This window comes from Ursus arctos, unplaced genomic scaffold, assembly GCF_023065955.2.
Source record: "Ursus arctos isolate Adak ecotype North America unplaced genomic scaffold, UrsArc2.0 scaffold_20, whole genome shotgun sequence".
NCBI classification, from domain to species: Eukaryota; Metazoa; Chordata; class Mammalia; order Carnivora; family Ursidae; genus Ursus; species Ursus arctos.
The window spans coordinates 54,337,397-54,361,196 of NW_026622875.1; the positions used below are offsets into that span (position 1 = coordinate 54,337,397).

Genomic DNA, 23,800 nt, shown 5'->3' on the forward strand with positions numbered 1-23,800 from the left:
TAAAATCTTTTAAAAAATAAAAAAAATAATAATAAAAATGGCTTCTAGATTTTAAGTCAGAGTAAGAAAGACTCTTTTCATTTCAGCTTCATAAAGGAATTCTCCCCTATTGTTTTAAACATGACATTTTATTCTACACATTTCAAGTTTGATCCACCTGGAATTTATTCTGGTATAAAAATAACCTGCTTTCTAAATGGCGAGGCAGTTGGCTAACTTCTTCTGATTGGCTTAGGATCTTTTTTACACTAAATTCACAATTTATTAGTGTCTATTTCTATTTTCTATTCGGTCTTTGGTCTGTCTAATCATGTACCAGTACCACTGTGTTTCAGACACAATATTATATATTTTAATATCTGACAGAATTAGTTTCCTTTACTGTTCTTTTTGTTCTGTTTTCTTGGCTAATAATTTGACAGTTTTTCTAGCTGAGCTTTAGGATCAACTTGTCTAGTTTTAAATGAAAATCTATTTATTTTAAATCAAATTATGTTGAATGCGTAAGAACTGACATCTTTATGCAGTTGAGTCATCCTACCCAAAAAAAATGACGCATCTTTCAAATTCAAGTCCTCCTCTGTGCTCTTGAACAGTGTTTCAAAGCGTTCTACATACAGACAGGTCTCATAGATGACAAATTTATTTCTACGTATTTTCTGGTTTTTGTTGCTATTACAAGTGGGGTCTTCTCTGTTATATCTCCTATTTACATGAAAGCTACTGATTTCTATAAATTATCTTTACAACCCATTGTCTTCAGTAATAGTTCTATTATTTGCAGAGTTTTGGGGATGATTCTCTTAGATATTCAAGTTGTACAACCATAAAGTCTTATAAATAGTGAAAATTTTAACTTCTCCTTTTCAATTTTTATATTTCTAATTTTATTCTTTTGTCTAACTGTGCTGGCTGATACTGCCGATACGGTATTAAATAATAGTGTTGATAGTGGGCATTTTGTCCTTGCTTTTAGAAAGTATGTTTACATTGTTTCTCCATTAACCATGATGCTGAGTTTTGTGCAGATATACACAGATCAGTACACACACACACACACACACACACACACACACACGGTGTTAAGGCAGTATCCACCTACTTCATTTTACTAAATACCAAAAGACTTATTTTCTCTTTTTTCATTTAAATTCAATTAGCCAGCATATTAGTTTTTGATATAATGTTCAATAATTCGTTAGTTGTATGTAACACCCAGTGCTCATCACATCACATCACATCACATGCCCTCCTAAATGCCCATCACCCAGTTACCCCAATTCCCCCACACCTCCCTATCTGCAAGCCTCGGTTTGTTTCCTGGAGTCGGTTTGTTTCCCAAGAGTCTCTCATGGTTTGTCTCCCTCTCTGATTTCTTCCCATTCAGTTTTCCCTCCCTTCCCCTATGACCCTCTACGCTATTTCTTATATTCCACATATGAGTAAAACCATATGATAATTGTCTTTCTCTGATTGACTTATTTCACTTAGCTTAATACTGTCTAGTTCTATCCATGTCAATGTAACTGGTAGGTATTCATCTTTTCTGATGGCTGAATAATATTCCACTGTATGTATGAACCATGTGAAAACACTTATTTTCTCAACTGTTTTTTCCTCACCTATGAAAAGAATCTTCTTCCCCTTACATGTAAAAAAAAAAATACTGAACCAATCATTGCATTACTGGAATAACCACCCCGTCCCCCTTGTTCATGGTCCTTTTTCTAACATACTGGTATCAATGGTAAGTATTTTATTCAGGACTTTTGCCACCATATTCATAAATGAAACTGGTCTGCAGACTGGTCTGTCTTCATCTTTATCAGATTTTCTTATCAATAAGACTAATTTGGAGGGGTTTTTTTAACCTCTAAAACCATTTAAAAAGTACTTTAATTATTTGCTTTTTAAAGGGTTAATAGAAAAACCGTAAAAACAACCACTGCTCTTTCTTAGGAGGTGGAGGGAGGTAGCACTTCAATAATTTCTCCAACAACTTCTAAGAAAAACAGTTTAAATGTGAACAGAGGAGTGAATAATGGTCAGGCTGGCTGAAAGGTTCAAGAAAGACTCATGAATATAATAGTCTCTGAGTTCTTTATGCTCATTACTAATGAATATATGGTTCTGTATATACCTGAAGGACAGTTTGACTGGATATAAAATCCTTGGCTCATATTTGCTCTCCCTGAGTTCCAGTAGCAATCACTCTACTCTATTCTAGCATGCAATGCTATGGGCCTAAATCTTTTCACCTTTTTATAAATGAACTTGATCTTTTTGCCCCATTGCCTAAAGGATTCTGCCATTATCTTTTATGGCTAATAATTTATATGCCTTGGTGTTAACCGTTCTTGTTCACTTTTCCTGACCATAAGATACGCCTTTTCAACAAGCCTTTACTTATTTTAGGAAAATATTCTTGAGTAATATTGTTAAATATTTGTTCTGCTCATGGTTTTGGCTTCTCTTCTTTCAGGAGAATTCAATTTTGCATATTTGGATCTTCTTTGCCCATCTTATCTCTATCCTTTTTAATTCTTTTTTTTACTTTGGTTTCATTTTCTTTGATTTCCTCTTTTCTACTCTGTGCTCCTTTGTCTTCTTCACTGTCTATTCTTCTTTTTGCTCCTTCCCATTCCATTTGGCTTCTGTGATGGTTTTGTTCTTCTCTCGTCTACTTGTTTCCTGAATCCTGACACCTCACATTTTACCATGTCCTGTCTTCTCACCATCTTCCTTGAGTTCTGGCACTTCTGTGTGTGGCGTTCCTCAGGGTGATTTCTTCCTAACCCTTTTCTCCTTTTTTTTTTCCCTTAATTCATGATGAAATGTTCATTCAGAATTTTCACCTGTTCTGTGACAACATTATTCTGGTGAATATTCTCCATCTATTAGGTTTTATTAAATTTTATTTTTTTCACCATTTTTAATAAATACTGTTATCTCTGTACCAGTGCTGTGTCAACTCTACAGGTCACTTGGCATGGAATGAGTCCTACGTTACTGGTGCAGCTTTCTCAGCAGGCTCCTTCAGAAGAGCAATAGCTGATGTTTCCTAAGCTAATTACCCTGTCTTCCCCATATCCTGTACCTCTAGTTTTACATGTAAGGAACCTACTTGTCATTTCAAGGTAAACTACTTATGTTTATTGGCATTTCTGAGACCTGCCACCCTGAACTGTTGTGTTAGCATTTCTGTGACATCACTGTGCTTCTGACACCTGGAGTTTCTGCTCCTTTTCATCTTTTATTCTCAGATCACACAGCTTGCTTGTTGCTTTGTAAATGTCCAGGAGGAAAGGAAGGAAATTGCTATCTCATACTGCCAAGTTCACCCCAAAGTCTCCACATACAACTTTTCAAATGAAAAATACTCTACAATTCGATACACAAAAATAACTTACTTTAAGAGTTCATCTCTTTCTGTCTTCCGCGCAAACACTATATCACTGCATTTGTTCTGGAACCTGACCAAGATTTCAGTCAGCTCATTGTAAAACTGTAAGCAAAAAAGAAATACAAGTAATAAACCAGAATAATTTTTTAATCTAAAGAGGAACACAATCTTAAAGCTCATCTGTCAATCATGGTTAAAGCTAAAGAACTAAAGTCCTCTGCATGAGACAGTCATACCACTGAGGAGGTTCAACAACTTAATATTAAATACGACCTAACTAAAGAAAATAAAATAACAAAATCCTCTTTAGAGAACACTCATCATCAAAAATTAAAAGTTTCATGATCAGGAGTATGTTCCCAATTCCTAGAGAAAAGTCAATTACTTAATAAACACATGAAACCTATTTAAATGGAAGGATTAGATTTGCACATTCACTTCAGAAATACAGGCATCACTTCAGAAACCCTGAGAAGTATTTCCAAAGGGTCTCTGAAGAGTTTTCTCAGCTTATCTATTTCAACAAAGCATTTTAAACCAAATTAAAATGGTTTTTTACTCTTCTATTTCCAAGGCTTTGTAGTATTTCTACCCCTTCTTCAGAGGGTTTTACATTATATCCACTGTATTTGTATCAAGATAACTTTATTCAGTGATCATTATGGAGTTAAAACACCACAAGGTACCACAAACCTGAAAAACCTTAAAAATCACTTGCTCCCTCAAAAGCAAAGTCAAAGGTAAAAACAAATATAATCATTTCCCTAAGCTACTTAAAGGAAAGGCACCAAAGATCAGCTTCGACTACTCCTGTTCCTTCATAATTCACTCAAATTAGTCAACTTTCGGGGTGCCTGGGTGGTTCAGTCAGTTAAGCAACCAACTCTTAATTTCGGCTCAGCTCATGATCTCAGGGTAGAGAGACGCTCTGAGCCCCATGCTGGGCTCCACGCTCAGCACGGAGTATGCTTGTCCCTCTCCCTCCCCTCACCCCTCCTCACTGCTCACTTTGAGCAAGCTCTCTTTCCCTCTCTCTCAAATAAAAAAAAATCTTTAAAAAAAATTTTTTTTTAATCAGTCAACTCTCTTTTCTTTCTCCCCAAAAAGTGTCACTAGCTTTTGACATCTCTGTGCTAATTTCTTTTACCTGAAATTCCTACACCCTCTTTCTGCCTGGTGAAATATACAATTCATTCTTCAATGTTCCCATGAAATATCACCACTGTTAAGCTTCCTCTCGCTTACAACAAGCCTCTTAAAGGCAAAAGTCATTAAAGCTAGGAAGTTCAAGAATAATGTGGTATAACTGGAAACACAATTAACTTCTCAAACTATACTTTCACATCTGTGCCAGTGAACTATTATTTCTTTTGTACATCATACCTTTGTGCCCTCCTTCAAATTGGCTACAAGCTCAACGAAGTTGTCATATGCAGCAGCTAAATTCTTCAAAACTTCTTCTCTTAAGTTAGCTTCATTATTAGATTGCTTCATTTTTGAGAATTCCTGGTGAGAGACCTTATTAAAAGAAAAGATTTATGTATTTACATTTATTTATCAAATTAATATAGCTCATAACATTTTTATTGCTTTTTTGCCAATTACATATGAAAATCATGTATGATTACATGCCAGAATTACTAGAAATTTACCTAATATTTCTTTTGTGATAACACAGTACTTTAAATCTTTTCTTAAAGTAAAAATACCACAAATTCAGTGGGTATCAAAACATAAACAATAATGATTACAGACTTCTATTAATATGTAGCACTTGCAAAAAAAACACAATCATAAACAGATACAGATTTAGTCCAGGTTTATCCTTTCTTGATTTTCTTTAAACATAAATCTTACCAACGCATATAAACTTTACCTGAATATTTTTTTTTTTTTTAAAGATTTTATTTATTTATTTGACAGAGATAGAGACAGCCAGCGAGAGAGGGAACACAAGCAGGGGGAGTGGGAGAGGAAGAAGCAGGCTCCCAGCGGAGGAGCCTGACGTGGGGCTCGATCCCATAACGCCGGGATCACGCCCTGAGCCGAAGGCAGACGCTTAACCGCTGTGCCACCCAGGCGCCCCTTACCTGAATATTTTTAAGAAGTTCTTCCTGTTTCTTTAGAGATTCCTGGACTTTAGTTGTAAGACCTCCATAGATTCGATCCAGTTCAGTGACAGAAAGAGCTTCTTCATTTATGACACCATCTTGAGCCAAAGCAGTCAAAAATTTGCTTGTCATGTCAAAATTCACTGATTTCAAGTCATTCTCCAGCCCTTCTCTTTCCTTCTTTACTTCATCAAGATTTGTCAGTAAGGATTTTAAGACATTTACAACCTAAACAATTAAAACAAAACAAAACCCTTTGTTTAATTGCCAAAAAAACTCAGAAGCCAATTTCCAGAAGGGAATTATATACAAAGGTTCACTTAGAGTTGGATTACTTCTCAGAAAGCCAAACATCAATTTTACATCAGGTTTATTTAGAGACATTGTACCTTTAGTGGGACTCAGCTTGTAACAGGAGGCAGCAATAATGGCAACAGTAACACGCACAATGATTTACTGAACATTTACTATGTGCCAGGGACTGTCCTAAACACTTCACAAATATAATTTAATTTAATCCTTCCAAAGTCCCGTTGGGTATATATTTATTACTTCTATTCCACAGTTGCAGAAACTGAGTCTCAGAAAAATTAAGTAACCTGCCTAAGGTTACACCACCACTAAGAAGCAGAGGTAAAATTTGAGACCTAAGTCTGCCTAACTCCAAAATCAATCTCTATATATATACTATATACCATGTCCCTGTTATGGCTCCAAGGTAGAGGAAGGTATGTTTTTGCCAAGTAAGGAGATACCATATTTTGCTGACATAGAGAGATTGAGAGAAAGAGATACAGACAGACATGTAGATAGAAACAGAGACACAGATATATATGGAGAGAGCATCTTAGAAAAAAAGAGCCAGAGATACAGATAAAAAGCTATAAACCATGTGTTTATTTTATATACTGGGAGAAAGAGAGGAGAGAGGGCTCTTGTACATCTGTTCATATCATTACGAGTTTTGCATCGGGGGGCACTTGGGTGGCTCAGTCATTAAGCATATGCCTTTGGCTCAGGTCATGATCCCAGGGTCCCAGGATCAAGCCCCGCATCTGGCTCCCTGCTGAGCAGGAGTCTGCTTCTCCCTCTCCCTCTGCACCCCCCGCTTGTGCTAATAAATAAAATAAAATAAAATAAAATAAAATAAAATAAAATAAAATAAATTAAAATAAAATAAAATAAAAGGGACGCCTGGGTGGCTCAGTCAGTTAAGCGTTTGCCTTTGGCTCAGGTCATGATCCCAGGGGCCTGGGATTGAGTCCCACATCGGGTTCCTTGCTCAGCGCGAAGCCTGTTTCTTCCTCTACCTGCCATTCCCCTGCTTGTGGGTGTGCACGGGCGTGCTGTCTCTAACAAATAAATAAATAAAATCTTTAAAAAGGGGGGGCGCCTGGGTGGCACAGCGGTTAAGCGTCTGCTTTCAGCTCAGGGCGTGATCCCAGCGTTCTGGGATCGAGCCCCACATCAGGCTCCTCTGCTATGAGCCTGCTTCTTCCTCTCCCACTCCCTCTGCTTGTGTTCCCTCTCTCTCTGGCTGTCTCTATCTCTGTCAAATAAATAAATAAAATCTTTAAAAAAAAAAAAATCTTTAAAAAAAGGACTAGAGTTTTGTCTCGGATTCAGCCCAGGCATTCTCTAACACCCACATGATTCATAAACAACCCTGCAGAGTAACAGTATCAGTGCCCAAGTGCCCTCTGATGCCACTTACAAGCTGTCCCCTTTCACTCACATCTCTTTGCACTCTTGCTAGGACCAGCAGGGAGAACACCAGCTCCAATCCCCCTATTGGGCTTGCCCCTATGACGCTCAGAAAGCTGGGGGAAAAACAAAGGAAGAAGGGGACACCCATGAACCCCATCTACATCCCTTTCTTACCATGGCATTTCCAAATCCAATGGATTTCCCCACCTACTGCCTGTTTCTAAGCATTTCTGTCCTACTTTTCATGCCACAGCCCTAGTTAACTCCTTGACAAGTGTCCAGAATAAACTTCCTTTTGGAAGACTAAAGACCCGAGGAAAAACCTAAAATTTCTTCTAACTTTTGGCCTCTGTTTACCACCCACATCTGTCCTATCTTAAATTCCACGTCTTTTAACATTCAGAGTAGTGGAAAGAAATGTGACTCCTAGAGGTCCAAGAAGCCTCAAGACCCAGACACTTTCAATGGAAGGAAGAAGAGGAAAAAAATCACACCTAGACGGAGATGGCAAGTCTGTTTCAGGGATCTAGTGGAATCTGACGTTCAACAATGTGCATAAAAATCTTGTTTCCAAATGACTGCCAGGATACATTGTTAAATGAAAATAAAAGGCACAAAAGCATTGGTACAGCATATTGCATTCTGAGTGAGAGAGAAGGGAAATCAGAAACAGAAAGACATATATACATAATATATTATGTATATATATGGGCTTATATATTTTTTACAAAAAGAAAAGCACTAAGGACAAACCAGAAACTAATAAATAAGGCTGCTTATAGAGAGTAGATGGGAACAACGTGGAAAGAACAGAGATGATATTTCTCTGCATGCACCTTTTGAATCACAAACATTTTTTACACATTCAAAACACAAAATTAAATCAAAACTTTAGAATAAAGAAATACAAGTACCTCGTTAAAGTGAAACATAATTACATACAAAAAAATTTTTCATCCCTAACTATATTCCCTTAATGGACATATTAAGACTTAGTTACCGTGTAACCAATGGTACTTTACTACCTGGAAAACTCAATTTCATTATCGGCAAAACAAGAGTAGTAATACCTATCCCAGAACTGTTCTGAAAACTGAAATGATTCATATAAAGTGCTCAATATAACTTCTAGCACAGGGTAAGCATTCAATCAGTAATAGTCATTATTATTAACTGGTAGTTAGGTTTTATGGTTTAACTCTATAGTTTGAGTACACTATAGACTGAAGAGGCTTAGGCATCTAAGCATTAAGAAAAGAAGAGAGGAACAACGAGGAGCAGATTAAGAATTAAAGTACCCTTGGGGCGCCTGGGTGGCACAAGCGGTTAAGAATCTGCCTTCGGCTCAGGGCGTGATCCCAGCGTTCTGGGATCGAGCCCCGCAACAGGCTCCTCCGCTAGGAGCCTGCTTCTTCCTCTCCCACTCCCCCTGCTTGTGTTCCCTCTCTCACTGGCTGTCTCTATCTCTGTCAAATAAATAAATAAGATCTTAAAAAAAAAAAAATTAAAGTACCCTTTATTTTGCTAAATTATAACCATTTCTTCTGTTTTGAATAACTATTTCTGTAATTATGTCACACATTTTGTGGGAGGGGGTACAATAGGATATAATTTTAGAAGGTTGTGACAATATTATCTTTTGTCACATTTAAACTGATAATGGAACCTCAACCATGACTGTGACTCTACATGAAGGTTGTTTATAAGAAAAATGCCACCTTTTATCTTTCTCTCAGTTATGTCCAAAAAAAGCTAAAAAGAAAAAAATAAAACAGTCAAGTAAAAGAAAACTGGGGGAGAAACAGGAATACACAGAACTGGTTTAAAAAAAAAACTAGTCTACTAAACAAAGCTGAAAGTCAGGGACACTATAACACTATTATCTAGAAATAGATTGGATGCTTCTTCCACTGTGTAGCAACTAAGATCCTCTCATCAAATAATGGGTCAAAATTGTGGTAATAGTACCCCAAGTTGACTAATAAGTAATATGAGAAGACAGATATGGTTCACATGAATAAAACCTCCTCTTCGGTGAAGAACCAACCACACAGAGGGCAGCAGAGTAGCGTGGGAAGAGAACCCCAACAGAATTTGTAGAACTAAAAGTTCTAATACCAGCTCCACTATGTAGAAAAACTACCTTCCTAACTTTTATGGTAGTCAGTTTTCTAATCAGTGATAAAAAAGGGCCAGATATGTATTTAATAAGTCCTATTCTATTGCAAAATGCTATGATTCTAAGTCATTGGGGGAAAAAATGCCATTTGAAACCACCAATTTATAAATGAACTTTTAGACCACCACACAGAGTCCTTATATGACAAGCGTCCTCTTTTTTTTTTGTTTTTTTTTCAGACTGTCATATATACTAGTTCAACCATATTTTAGACTGTATGATACTGGCCTTATTTTAACAGAGTTGACTACAGCAGAAAATGAATTAAACTGCTTCTGCAAACGAATGACCAGAATAGTAAGAAAAGTAAACCACTGCCTACGTTTTTGTATCCACTCAAGTTTGAGGCTTAATGTGTTATCAAGTTAAAGTATATAAATAATTAGAATCCCTCTGCACCCCCACGTTCACTCAGCATTATTTACAACAGCCAAGATATGGAAACCTAAATGTCCATCCATGAATAAAGAAGACGTAGTACGTACACACACACGTACACACACACACACACACACACGCACACACACAAACAGGAATATTCAGCTATAAAAAAAGAATGAAGTCTTGCTATTTGTGACATGAATGCACCTTGAGGGTATTATGCTAAATGAAATAAGTCAGACAGAGAAAGACAAATACCATATGATCTCATTTATATGTGGAATCTGAAAGAAAACCAAGCTCAGATACAGCGAACAGACTGATGACTGCCTGAGGTGGGGGGTGGGGGAGGGCGAAATAGATGAAGGTAGTCCAAAGGCACAAACTTCCATTAGTTAAATACATGAAGTCACGAGGATATAACGTACAGTATGGCAACTACACTTAATAACACTATATTGTGGAGCGCCTGGGTGGCTTAGTCTGTTAAGTGTCTGCCTCTGATCAATGAATTAGAAACCAGGAGCACAGTAGAGGAGATCAACAGAACGAGAAGCTGGTTCTTTGAAAGAATAAATAAGATCAATAAGCCACTGGCCAGACTTATTCAAAAGAATAGAGAAAGGACCCAAATTAATAAAATTATGAATGAAAGGGGAGAGATCACGACCAACACCAATGAAATAGGAAGGATCATTAGAAACTTTTATACACAGCTTTATGCCAATAAATTAAGCAATCTGGAAGAAATGGATGCCTTCCTGGAAACCTATAAACTACCAAGACTGAAACAGGAAGAAACTGATTATTTAAACAGACCAATTAATTATGAAGAGATTGAAGCAGTGATCAAAAACCTCCCCAAAAACCAGAGTCCAGGGCCTGATGGTTTTCCCAGGGAATTCTACCAAACATTCAAAGAAGAAATAATACGTATTCTTCTGAAGCTGTTTCAAAAAATAGAAACAAGGAAAACTACCAAACTCATTCTATGAGGCCAATATTACCTTGATCCCCAAACCAGGCAAAGACCACATCAAAAAGAATTACAGACCAATATCCCTGATGAATATGGATGCCAAAATTCTCAACAAGATCCTACCTAATAGGATCCAACAGTATATTAAAAGATTATCCATCATGACCAAGTGGGATTCATCCCTGGAATGCAAGGCTGGTCCAACATTCACAAATCGATCAGTGTGATAGATCATACCAACAAGAAAAGAGTCAAGAACCATATGATCCTCTCAACTGATGCAGAAAAAGCATCTGACAAAACACAGCATCCTTTCCTGATTAAAACCCTTCAGAGTGTAGGGATAGAGGGTACAGTCCACAATTTCATAAAAACCATCTATGAAAAGCCTACAGCGAATATCATTCTCAATGGGGAAAAGCTGAAAGCCTTTCCCTTAAGTTCAGGAACATGACAAGGATGCCCACTCTCACCACTATTATTCAACAAAGTACTAGAAGTCCTTGCAACAGCAATCAGACAACAAAAAGGGATAAAAGGTATCCAAATCGGCAAAGAAGAAGTCAAACTGTCTCTCTTCACAGATGACATGATACGCTATATGGAAAACCCAAAAGACTCCACCCCCAAATTACTAGAACTTATAGAGCAATTCGGTAATGTAGCGGGATACAAAATCAATGCTCAGAAATCAGTTGCATTTCCATACACGAATAATGAGGGGATCCATTCCATTTACAATAGCACCAAAAATCATACATTATCTCGGAATTAACTTAACCAGAGACGTAAAGGATCTATATTCTAGAAACTACAAATCACTCTTGAAAGACACTGAAGAAGACACAAAAAGATGGAAAAATATTCCATGCTCAGGGATCAGAAGGATAAGCATAGTTAAAATGTCTATGCTACCCAGAGCAATCTACACTTTCAATGCCATCCCGATCAAAATACCAATGACATTTTTCAAAGAACTGGAACAAACAGCCCTTACATTTGTGTGGAACCAGAAAAGGCCCCGAATCGCCAAGGAATTGTTGAAAAGGAAAAACAAAGCTGGGGGCATCACGTTGCCAGATTTCAAGCTATACTGCAAAGCTGTGATCACAAAGACAGCATGGTACTGGCACAGAAACAGACACATAGACCAATGGAACAGAATAGAGAACCCAGAAATGGACCCTCAGCTCTTTGGGCAACTAATCTTTGACAAAGCAGGAAAAAACATCCGGTGGAAAAAAGACAGTCTCTTCAATAAATGGTGCTGGGAAAATTAGACAGCTACATGCAAAAGAATGAAACTTGACCACTCCCTCACACCATACACAAAGATAAACTCCAAATGGACGAAAGACCTCGATGTGAGACAGGAATCCATCAAAATCCTAGAGGAGAGCATAGGCAGCAAGCTCTTTGACATTGGCCACAGCAACTTTTTTCATGACCCATCTCCAAAGGCAAGAGAGACAAAAGAAAAAATGAACTTGTGGGACTTCATCAAGATAAAAAGCTTCTGCACAGCCAAGGAAACAGTCAAAAAAACTAAGAGGCAGCCCATGGAATGGAAGAAGATATTTGCAAATGACGCTACAGATAAAAGACTGGTATCCAAGATCTACAAAGAACTTCTCAAACTCAATACACGAGAAACAAACAAGTCAAAAAAGGGCAGAAGATATGAACAGACACTTTTCCAATGAGGACATACAAATGGCTCACAGGCACATAAAAAAAAAGGTTCAAAATCATTAGTCATCAGGGAAATTCAAATCAAAACCACATTGAGATACCACCTTACTCCAGCTAGAATGGCAAAAATTGACAAAGCAAGAAACAACAAATGTGGAGAGGAGGTGGACAAAGAGGATCCCTCTTACACTGTTGGTGGGAATGCAAGTTGGTACAGCCACTTTGGAAAACAGTGTGGAGGTCCCTTAAAAAGTTAAAAATAGAGCTACCCAATGACCCAGCAATTGCACTACTGGGTATTTAGCCCAAAGATACAGACATAGTGAAGAGAAGGGCCATATGCACCCCAATGTTCACAGCAGCATTGTCCACAATAGCTACATTGTGGAAGGAGCCAAGATGCCCTTCAACAGACGAATGGATTAAGACGGTGTGGTCCATATATACAATGGAATATTACTCAGCCATCAGAAAGAACGATTACCCAACATTTGCTGCAACATGGACGGGACTGGAGGAGATTATGCTAAGTGAAATAAGTCAAGCAGAGAAAGACAATTATCATACGGTTTGATTCATTTATGGAACATAAGAAATAGCAGGGAGATGGGTAGGAGAAGGAAGGGAAGAATGAAGGGGGGGGGTAAACAGAAGGAGGATTGAACCATGAGAGACTATGGACTCTGGGAAACAAACTGAGGGCTTCAGAGGGGAGGAGGTGGGGGACTGGGATAGGCTGGTGATGGGTATTAGGGCATATATTGCATGGTGCACTGGGTGTTATACGCAAATAATGAATCATGGAATATTACATCAAAAACCAGGGATGTACTGTATGGTGACTAACATAATATAATAAAAAATTATTAAAAAGAAAAAAAAAGTGTCTGCCTCTGGCTCAGGTCATGATCCCAGGGTTCCGGGATGGAGTCCCACGTCAGGCTCCCTGAGGAGTGGAGGGTCTGCTTTTCCCTCTTCCTCTGCCCCTCCCCCCACGTCCACTTGTGCTCTCTCTCTCTCAAATAAATACAATCCTCTAAAAAAATAATAATACATTGCATATCTGAAAGTCGCTAAGAAAGTAAATCTTAAAGTTCTCATCACAAGAAAACAAATTCTGTAACTACGTGTGATAATTAACTAGATTTATTGTGATCATTTCACAATATGTACAAATACTGAATCATTATGTTGCACACCTGAAACTAATATAATATTGTATGTGAATTATATACCTCAATTTAAAATTTTTTAAAATAATAATTAGAATCCTGTGGTGTTTATTTCTATGTTTTAAAAACAGCTCCAATTAGCTTTCAACTGCAATTAATTGCATCCCTTTACTAAATTAGGCTGCCAGTAGTTATCATTCCATCAACACTTTCTGAATCCTTACATGTTGGGTACTGCTCTAGGTTCTAAAATACAACTATCAACAAAAGCAGAGTTCTTCATGAGGGGGACAGGGGAAGAGAGGGGAGAATTAAACACACACAAAAAACAGAGCAATACAGTAGACAATGACAAAGAAAAGGAAAGGGTGACATCTGGGGCTTTAATGAAAAGAGAAGCGGTAGCCATGCAAAGGGAAGACAGACCCCAACAGAAGGAAAGCCAATGTTAAAGTCCTAAGGCAGGAACAAGCTTACCATGTTCAAAGGGAAAAGAAAAAATTTTTTAAAAGGCTAGTATGGCTTAAACACAGTAAAAAAAAAAGGCTGTCTGTACTTCACCTTTAAGACCAAGAGCTACAAACTTTTCCTATAAAGAACCAAACAGAAGGGGAAAGAAAAAACAACAGAAAGAAAATATTTCTGGTTTTGTTAGCCACAGTCTCTGTTGCAACTATTCAACTCTGCCTTTCTAGTGTGAAAGCAGCCATAGACGAAATGTAAAGGAGCGTAACTACGCTCCAACAAAAGTTTATTTATGGATACTAAAATGTGAATTTTATGTTAACGTTCACATGTCATAAAACATTATTCTTTTGATTTTTTCAACCATTTAAAAATGTAAAAGGCATTCTTGGCTCATAGGCCATACAAAAACAGGAGGCAGACTGGATTTAGCCCATAGGCCATCGTTTGCCAGCCCCATTTAGATGATAGAGCTCTCTGTAGCATCTAACACACCAAACACATTTAGGCACAGAACAAATACTCTCAATGAGATTTTCAGCTTTACTTTTCAGTCCCTGCCATTTTATTTTCAGAAAAGGCAGACATGAGAATATCTCAACAACAGAATAGTGGGAACCTGACCACACTTACCCTACACTAAAGCTAATCTGGAGTTTTCCATCTAGCTCTGTTAGGGACCATGGTGCCAAAGTTCCTGGCATACAGTAGGCCTTCAACAAATGTTTACTGAACAAATGAATGAAGAGATGACAGTCAGCCTCGACACCTATCTAGACACTTCCTGTTACAAAAAACAAAGAGTAAAAAAGCTGCATTTGCAGATCACCCACAAGTCTAGAAGGTGACTTTGTGTGAACCAGAAAAAAGCAGGGCCTACAAAGGCACAGAGCTTTGGACAGTGCTACTTTATGCACTATCTCTGAGGAGATAGAGATTTTTTCCCAAAGGGACCCCTCCATCACCCCAGACAGATGCAATACTATTAGAAATGTATGATACCATTTTTGTACAAAAAAGATGCCTCTTCCTCTGGGCAGACTCAACCCTACACTAGGGCCAAGACTTGGCTGGCCAAGTGTAGACTAGATTCCATACCCCTGCTGATCAGAGGTGTACAATCACAAGCAATGGTCCTAAGTATTAAAAAAAGATCCTTAAATACAAATTACCCATAGCTTGCAACATTTTTCACAGTATCTCAATATGTAAAAACAATGCCCAAAGAGACCAAAGATAAATAGTAGGCCCCTTCACAAAAAAAAAAAAAAAAAAAAAAAAAAGCCCAACCAGTAAGATCAGATTTCTTAATAAAACAAGTAATTTGTATTCACTTTAATAATCAGAATTCAAATGACTATGCTTTTATCATAAAAAAACTCTAGCTAAAATGTGTCATCAACAACTACGACAATTACCCTGAAACAGCTTTAACAAACATACGATATTAGTTAGTCTTTTTGATAAAGGCACATGATGAATGAATATATAGAACACTGAAAATTTTTTGGTTGCTTCTATCTAGAAAACCTAGCTTCAGTAAAGTAACTTCATATTGACTATGTTTTCTTCCCCTATGTAATACCATTATGAAGTAACAAAAACAGCTGTGACTACAACTGTATAAAATAACAAAGTAGTGCATGCTAATTCTGATTTTGCTCAGCAGAAATCATTTTTGCTTTTCTACTGAAAGCAGGAGAATCAAAGAACAAAAGCCATATAAGTTCAGAGTCACATACAAGACACCAAAAAGAAAAAGGAGAGGGGATGACTGGTTAGCTTAGTCAGTAGAGCATGCGACTCTTGATCTAGGGGCTGTAGTTCAAGCCCCATGTTGGGTATAGAGACTACTTTTTAAAAAATTAAAGAGAGAGAGAAGAGGGTGCTAAGCAGGGATTTTCTTTTTCCTGAAATAAAAAAAGGGTCAGACTTTGGTGCTGTTATGTGGGTCTGCAGTCTCTGTTCCTCACAAATTAACCTAACCACCTTTCCTTCTCCTTTCCTCCCATTTCCTTAAAGCAACTAATTGATATTCTCTGTTCCATCAGGTTCCCCCTACCTTTAGATTTGGGTTCTGTGCCCATTCAACTATGCAGTCTTCACTGTGGGGGCTCATTTCCACTGAACCTTTGATAGCATCTCTGACACACCACTCACTCGATCCTCCTCAGATTTTATATGTTCACTTTGTCTGCCTGTCTACTCTGTTCTTGTCCCGTGCCACTCTCTTAAGAGGCCTCGATAGAGAGAAGCTCCAAATACTGGAATTTAAGTGCTTCGTCATCTAAATCCTTACAGCATACTTTCTATAGTCACAACACTTGTCTACCCTGTATTACAGTTCTCCTTGTATAGGTCTGATCTTCCCACACTGGACCATGACTTGAGGGTAAAGGCTGTATATGATACATTTGCTGACTTTTCAAAGTACCTAGCATAATGCCTTCCAGAGTAGGTATCCAAAGCCTTGGCTGAATAAATACATGAAATGTTTCTGTGGAAAGACAAGACACAACACTGATAACTTTTGAGACCTACTGTCCCAGGAAATTCACCCTTTTCAAGAAGTTTTCAGCAAACATTTTTTGCCCTTCGGCTTATTCTCCTATGTACTTCATTCAGGATCCATCCTATTCTATTACATCTACTACAGTGATCAGCCACTAAAGCGTATTTGCACCTTTGGACTTTCTGACCCAAATGCCTCACTGTTTATTTTCCCCTTCCTGTCACAAAGAGAAATGCTATAATGATGTTACCTAAAAATCAATAATTTTTATTGATTTTTATCAATCAATAATTGATTGATTTTCCCTTTAGAGAGAGTCACAGTGGAATACAGTGGATGGTGGTAGAGAATGATGTATCAACAAAGAATTTATGGTCAGAAGAGCATCTGGTCAAATCTAGTCCTTTCACTTCAGGGAAGTTTCTATACTTCCAAGCCTCTCCCTTTTATAAAACCTGAATTAAATACTGAACTTGTAAAGTATCTATAGTACCAAGCTCATAGGAAACATTCAATAAATAGGAATTATTATTACAAAATAGTAATATTACTGATGTGATTACCTATCACACAGTGTATGTATCATGCTACTTCAAATATAACCACCTCAATTTATGTTTGCATTTTTGAAAAGATGACAGTAAGAAATTGGCAATTAATTGTGCTCATAATGGCTTGAACATAGTTTCCATAAGCAGATGACCACCCACATCAAAATGCATCTGCTTACCTCACTGCCCTGCATGGTCTTCGCCGGGTTAGCAGAAGGGATGGCAGCATTCAGCTCAGGCTCCGGTTTACACAGAAGTGCAATGGTGTCACGGTGAGACTGATAACGTTCTTTTACTTGCCCATCTGCTTGCACAGCTTTATCCAAAACTGTTCTGAAGTTGGTTCCCTCTGTGGGGGAAAACAAATGTTACCAGTACAGCAGTGACTTTAACAGTAAAATTTATAGGCTGGTTATACTTTTAGTTCTGCTCTCCAACTTTACTTTTTTCCCCCTCTTCTATGGGCCTTGATTCATTATGTAATAGAAATTGAGCTCCTGTCACTCTTGGCATTTTTGTTTCTGGCAAAATGCACACGTATACCTTAAAACACATCTGTGGTTACTATCACCAAATAAAAGCTAACTGACATTAGTCTGATCATTTCCTACAACTCAATAATATCGAAAGAAATCATTCACTCCAAAAACTGTTACACAACTTACTTAAAAAGTATTCCCCTCTCAAAGGATCACTGCTTCAACTTGACTTGAACAGCAGATACATTTTTAGAAAAAATGTAATATTAATTATATAATAATAAATAAATAATAAATAAATAAATAAAACTAGTCTCTAGCTACCATAAAAAGACACCTATCTCAACAACACAAATCTTAATAATTAAAGTCTTAAAAAATAATAATTTGGCCTCAAATTAACTGGTAAAACTCACCCCTTACCACCCACTAGTAGTGAAATGAAATTACAAAACCATATGCATACAATATGATCTCATTTACAGGTGTCTGAGTGGCTCAGTCAGTTGAGCGTCTAACTCTTGGTTTTGGCTCAGGTTACGATCTGAAGGTCATGAGATCAAGCCCTGATACCATGTTCAGTGGGGAGTCTTCTTGAGATTCTCTCTCCCCTTCCCCCAGCTTGCACAGTCTCTCTCTTTCTCTCTCTCAAATAAATAAAATCTTTTAAAAAACCTGATCTCATTTTTTTTTAATATGCTTAGAGCTTAATAGCAGTTCCTGGAAACAGTGATATCTAGTGGTTACATAGATGCTCTTAAAAAAAAAAAAAAAAGCACAGGGCTTAGAATAGGAAAAGTCACAGAATGATTGTCATTTTTACTTTTTTTTTTTTTAAAGAATTTTTTAGAATTTTGGGGGCACCTGGGTGGCTCAGCCAGTTGGGTGTCCAACTCTTGATTCTGGATCAGGTCATGATCTTAGAGTCATGAGCTCAAGCCCCAGGTCAGGCTCTGTGTTCGTCAGGAGTGTGCTTGAGATTCTCTCCCTCTCTCCCCGTCCCTCTGCATACACACCCCTACCAAGCACTAAATCTTTTTTAAAAAAAGAATGATACATTCTTTTTAGAATTTTTAAGAATCTGAACTTCTTATAATGAACATGAATTACCTCTGTTATTTATATTTTATCTCACACTGAACTGAGGAAAAACACCTGTGTTTTCACAATAGCAGTTTCAGTAAAAACAGGTTTACAATTGACCCTAATTTAATCAAGCAAAAATGTGGATCCAAATTAGGAATTTATACTGGCACCTGAATGACTCAGTCAGTGGAGCATGCAAATCTTGACCTCAGCATTGTGAGTTCAAGCCCCACACTGGGTATAGAGATTACTTAAAAATAATATCTTAAAAAAAAAAATGGGGAATTTATTCAAGTGGAAGCCATTTATACACATTTTTACCTGCTCTTAAAGGCTTATAGAGTTCATTAGATGGTGTCCTTTGCCAGCGTTCCTTGAATTTTGCTCTTAAATCGTTGTCAGTTGCTTCTTCTTCATCCAATAATCTTAATGACTTTTAAAAAGGAAGCAAAGTAACAATGAAATATCATTTCTGGTATAAAAAAATTAAAAGATATTTTTTAAATGATCAGACTCAATATAGGTGAGAATTAATGGATGGGAATACCCCTACTTTACTGGCTGGAATATAAAATGGTACAACAATTTTTGTTGCACAAATCCAAGTTATAACATATTTAATAAAGTCATAAAATTTAAGGGTAGGTTAGCCGTTACCTTACTCAGTAAATTAAAAAGGAAGAAACATTAAGAGATTATGTATATCCATATATATACACCAAGACTACTTTAAACAAAGATTCTTTTTAAGATTGAAATAAATAGAAAGCCTTTAGACCTTACATAACATAAACAAAGAGAAAGCATGAATTTAACCACATGAAAATCAAAGATTTAAGACTTCTATCCCAGTACAACAAACTAAAAAGCAACATATATAAAATGACTTTTGAATGGGTATCTGAGAAGACAGAATAGTAGCGGGCCAGAAACACAGGAAGGTGCTAATCATCTACCAGTAGAAACAAGTGCTAGAGCACTGGTACCTGTTAATCCCAGGCAAATTAGCGCACAGGTCTGCAAACTTGTCTGTCAAACACTAGAGTAAATATTTTAGGTTTTGTGGACCTTTGTGGACCATTTGTCACAAATTTTTTTTTTTACAACCCTCTAAAAAAAGATAAAAATCATCTTTAACTAGTGAATCATACAGAAATAGGTCACAAGGCAGAACCGGTCCACTGTCCATAGTTCACCAACTATACAGTTCACTACTGGCTTAGAGTGTGAATGTGACGGAACAGGAGCAGGACATAAGAAACACAGGTGGGGCTGCTATGAGTGGAGGTCACATCAAAGGCAGGACCCTCCCTCAGACTGGGATACTTCCAAATGAGTGGCACTCACTGGATAAATTTTTAAAAAGGAAGACTGCCTGACAAAGGAAACTTACTTGTCTTGGTTCTAAATAGAAAAGAAAAGAAATTACCACCTAAGATTCTTTTTTTTTTTTTTTTAAGATTTTATTTATTTATTTGACAGAGACAACCAGCGAGAGAGGGAACACAAGCAGGGGGAGTGGGAGAGGAAGAAGCAGGCTCCCAGCAGAGGAGCCTGATGTGGGGCTCGATCCCACAACGCCGGGATCATGCCCTGAGCCAAAGGCAGATGCCCAACGACTACGCCACCCAGGCGCCCCTAACACCTAAGATTCTTAATCAAAAGCCTGTACTTAGGACTGGCAATCATACTACCTCTGTGACACAAAGCCGTAAGATGTACTTCTGACAAAAAGGTTAACTACAAAAAAATAAATAAAATAAAATATAAAAATTCTCTAGAAGAATTCACTTTAAAACCCAGACCTCAAAGAACTCCCACATATAAATGCAATGGAGTATTTTGGACTGGATCTTGAAATAGGAGGACACTGATGGACTAACTGGTAAAATCTGAGTAATAATACCATACCAATGTTAATTTCTTAGTTTTAACAAATGTACCATGGATCATAAGATTTTAACTTTAAGGGAAGCTTGGTAAAGAACTCTGCACCAAGAGACAGCAAAAGGAACAAATCACAGAACCAAACCACGAAGACCAGAGATATTGGAATTATAACATGAAGAATATAAAATATATTTAATATGTTTTCAGAGTAAGAGAGAAATTAAAATTATGACACAGGAGAAAGAACAGGAAGAACTTCTAGAAATGAAAAACATAATAAAATTAGGAAGCTAATGACTAGTTAAAAGCTGCTAAGATATAACTGAAAAGGATCAGTGAACTGGAAAATAGATCGAAGAAATTACACACGATAAAGCACAGAGGAGCAGAAAATGAGAAATCTTAAGAGACGTCGAAAATAAAGTTAGGGGCTCCTGGGTGGCTCAGTCAGTTCAGCATCCAACTCTTGATTTCGGCTCAGGTCATGGTCTTGGGATCCTGGGATCCAGCCTCATTTCAGGCTCTGTGCTCAGTGGGAAGTCTCTGTGTCTCCCCCTGCCCTTCTGCACTGACACTCTCTATCGCAAATAAATCAATAAAATATTTTTTAATAAAAGAAAAAGGAAAGAAAGTTAAGAAGATTCAACTTAAATATAATCAGCAACCCAGAAGGAGTTACTAATGACAACAGGGAAAAAGAAATGTTCCAGGAAATGAAAACTAAGAATTTTCCAGGATGAATGAAAGATAGAATTCAACAAACCAGGAATAGAAAAGAACTTCCTCAACCTCATAGAAAAGCCCACAGCTAACATCACAAAGTGAAAGTTGGGAAGCGTTCCCCTAAGATCAGGGATAAGACAAGAACATCTGGGGGCACCTGGGTGGCACAGGGGTTAAGCGTCTGCCTTCGGCTCAGGGCGTGATCCTGGCGTTCTGGGTTCGAGCCCCACGTCAGGCTCCTCCGCTATGAGCCTGCTTCTTCCTCTCCCACTCCCCCTGCTTGTGTTCCCTCTCTCGCTGGCTGTCTCTATCTCTGTCAAATAAATAAATAAAATCTTTCAAAAAAAAAAAAAAGACAAGAACATCTGCTCTCACCACTTCTATTCAGGGCAATAAGCAAGAAAAAGAAATAAAAAGGCATCCAAAAAGGAAGAAGTAAAACGATCTCTCCCTGCAGATTACATGACCTTAGACAAAGAAAATCCTAAGGAATTCACAAAATATCCATCAGAGATAATAAACAAATTTATTAAAGTTACAGAGTACAAAATCAACATACAAAATGTACACTCTATCTATACTTTATCCTCTAGCAACAAACAATCCAAAAAGGAAATTAAGACAACAATTCCATCTACAATAGCATCAAAAAGAATAAAATACTTAGGAATAAGTTTAACCAAGGAGGTGCAAGACTTGTACATTAATAGCTATAAAACACTGTTGAAAGAAATTAAAGAAGACCTAACTAAATGGAAAGACACTGTGTCCATATTCATGGACCGGAAGATTTAATACTGTAAAGACTAGCAATACTCCCCAGGTTGGTCTAAACATTTAGGACAATCCCTATCAAACCATTAACTTTAGGATTTTCTATATATAACGGTTAAATCAAACCACAATGAGATACCACTTCATACCCACAAGGATGGCCATAATTAAAAAACAGAACCATCAGGGGCGCCTGGGTGGCTCAGTCGGTTAAGCGTCTGCCTGTAGCTCAGGCCATGATCCCAAGATCCTGGGATGAGCCCCACATCTGGCTCCCTGCTCAGTGGGGAGCCTGCTTCTCCCTCTGCCTGCTGCTCCCCCTGCTTGGGCTCTTTCTCTGACAAATAAATGAAATGTTAAAAAAAAAAAAAAAGAACAATTTAAGGGTTGGAAAGGATGTAAAGAAACTGGAACCTTTACACACTGTTAGAAAGAATGTAAAATGGTGCCACTGCTCTGGAAAGCAGTTTGGTAGTTCCCCAAAAAGTTGAACATTGAATTCCTGTATGATCCAACAACTCCACTCTCTTCTGTATATACCCAAGAGAATTTATTTATTTATTTATTTTTTTAAAGATTTTATTTATTTATTTGACAGAGATAGAGACAGCCAGCGAGAGAGGGAACACAAGCAGGGGGAGTGGGAGAGGAAGAAGCAGACTCATAGTGGAGGAGCCTGATGTGGGGCTCGATCCCATAACGCCGGGATCACGCCCTGAGCCGAAGGCAGCCGCTTAACCACTGTGCCACCCAGGCGCCCCTACCCAAGAGAATTTAAAACAGGTGCTTAAAAAAAAAAAAAAAAAAAAACTTGTTCACAAATAGCATTAATAATCAAAAAAGCAAAACATCCCAGTATCTATTCCTGATGAATAGATAACAAAATGTGATACGTCCACACAATGAAGTGTCAGCCAGCCATAAGAAGAAATGAAGTGCTGGCGCTACAACATGGATGAACCTGGAGACATCATTCTAAGTGACAGAAGGCAAGAGTGCACATACCATTTGATTCCACTTATATAAAATGTCCAAAAGAAGCAAGTCCACAGAGACATAATCAGAGTAGTGGCCGCCAAGAGTAGGGGCAAGGGGGAATGAGGAGTAACTGCTTATGAGAATGGAGTTTCCCTGGGGGTGATGGAAACACTCTGAAATTAGACAGTGCTGATGCCTACACAATACCGCAAGTGTACTAAGAGCCACTGTCCTGTACACCATAGAGGTAAAATGATGAATTTTATGTTAGGCAAATTTTACCTCAAAAACAGACATGCGTTGTGAAATAAATACAGGAGATTCTTTAAAAGAATTAGGTATGCTGAAAACAAGAGGTATCAATAAAATGAAAAACTCTAGAGAGCGGCTGAAAAGCACGCTAAATAACCAATTACTGAGCTGGAAGGCTGGCCTGAGGCAATCTCCCAGAAAGAATGAGAGCACAAAGAGAAAAAGTAGAAGAAATGTTCAAAGATATGAAAACCAATCAACATCAAAAGAACCACCAACCATCTGAGAGAAATTCATTAGGAGAGGGCAGAGATAAAGAAATAACTGAAGAAACAGAATCCATGGACAGGGATCAAAGCTTAAAAGGGCCCGACAGGTCCCCAGCAAAGATAAATTTATTATTTAAAAAATAAATTAGTGGATACTTCAAAATTTCTGAAAATCAAACCTAATTTCTAAAAGCTAC

General features: G+C 37.6%; 1 protein-coding gene across 2 annotated transcripts in view; it reads right to left on the reverse strand.

Moving 5' to 3' along the window:
* Positions 1-23,800, reverse strand: part of PDCD6IP (programmed cell death 6 interacting protein) — a 76,265-nt gene that overhangs the window by 9,851 nt on the left and 42,614 nt on the right. For both annotated transcript variants that reach the window (XM_048216095.2, XM_048216096.2), the window contains exons 11-15: positions 19,039-19,150; positions 17,332-17,501; positions 5,494-5,742; positions 4,787-4,921; positions 3,411-3,505 (exon numbers count right to left, since the gene is read on the reverse strand). In XM_048216095.2, the coding sequence (XP_048072052.1) occupies positions 3,411-3,505; positions 4,787-4,921; positions 5,494-5,742; positions 17,332-17,501; positions 19,039-19,150 (761 nt within the window). The remainder of the gene's footprint in view (positions 1-3,410; positions 3,506-4,786; positions 4,922-5,493; positions 5,743-17,331; positions 17,502-19,038; positions 19,151-23,800) is intronic.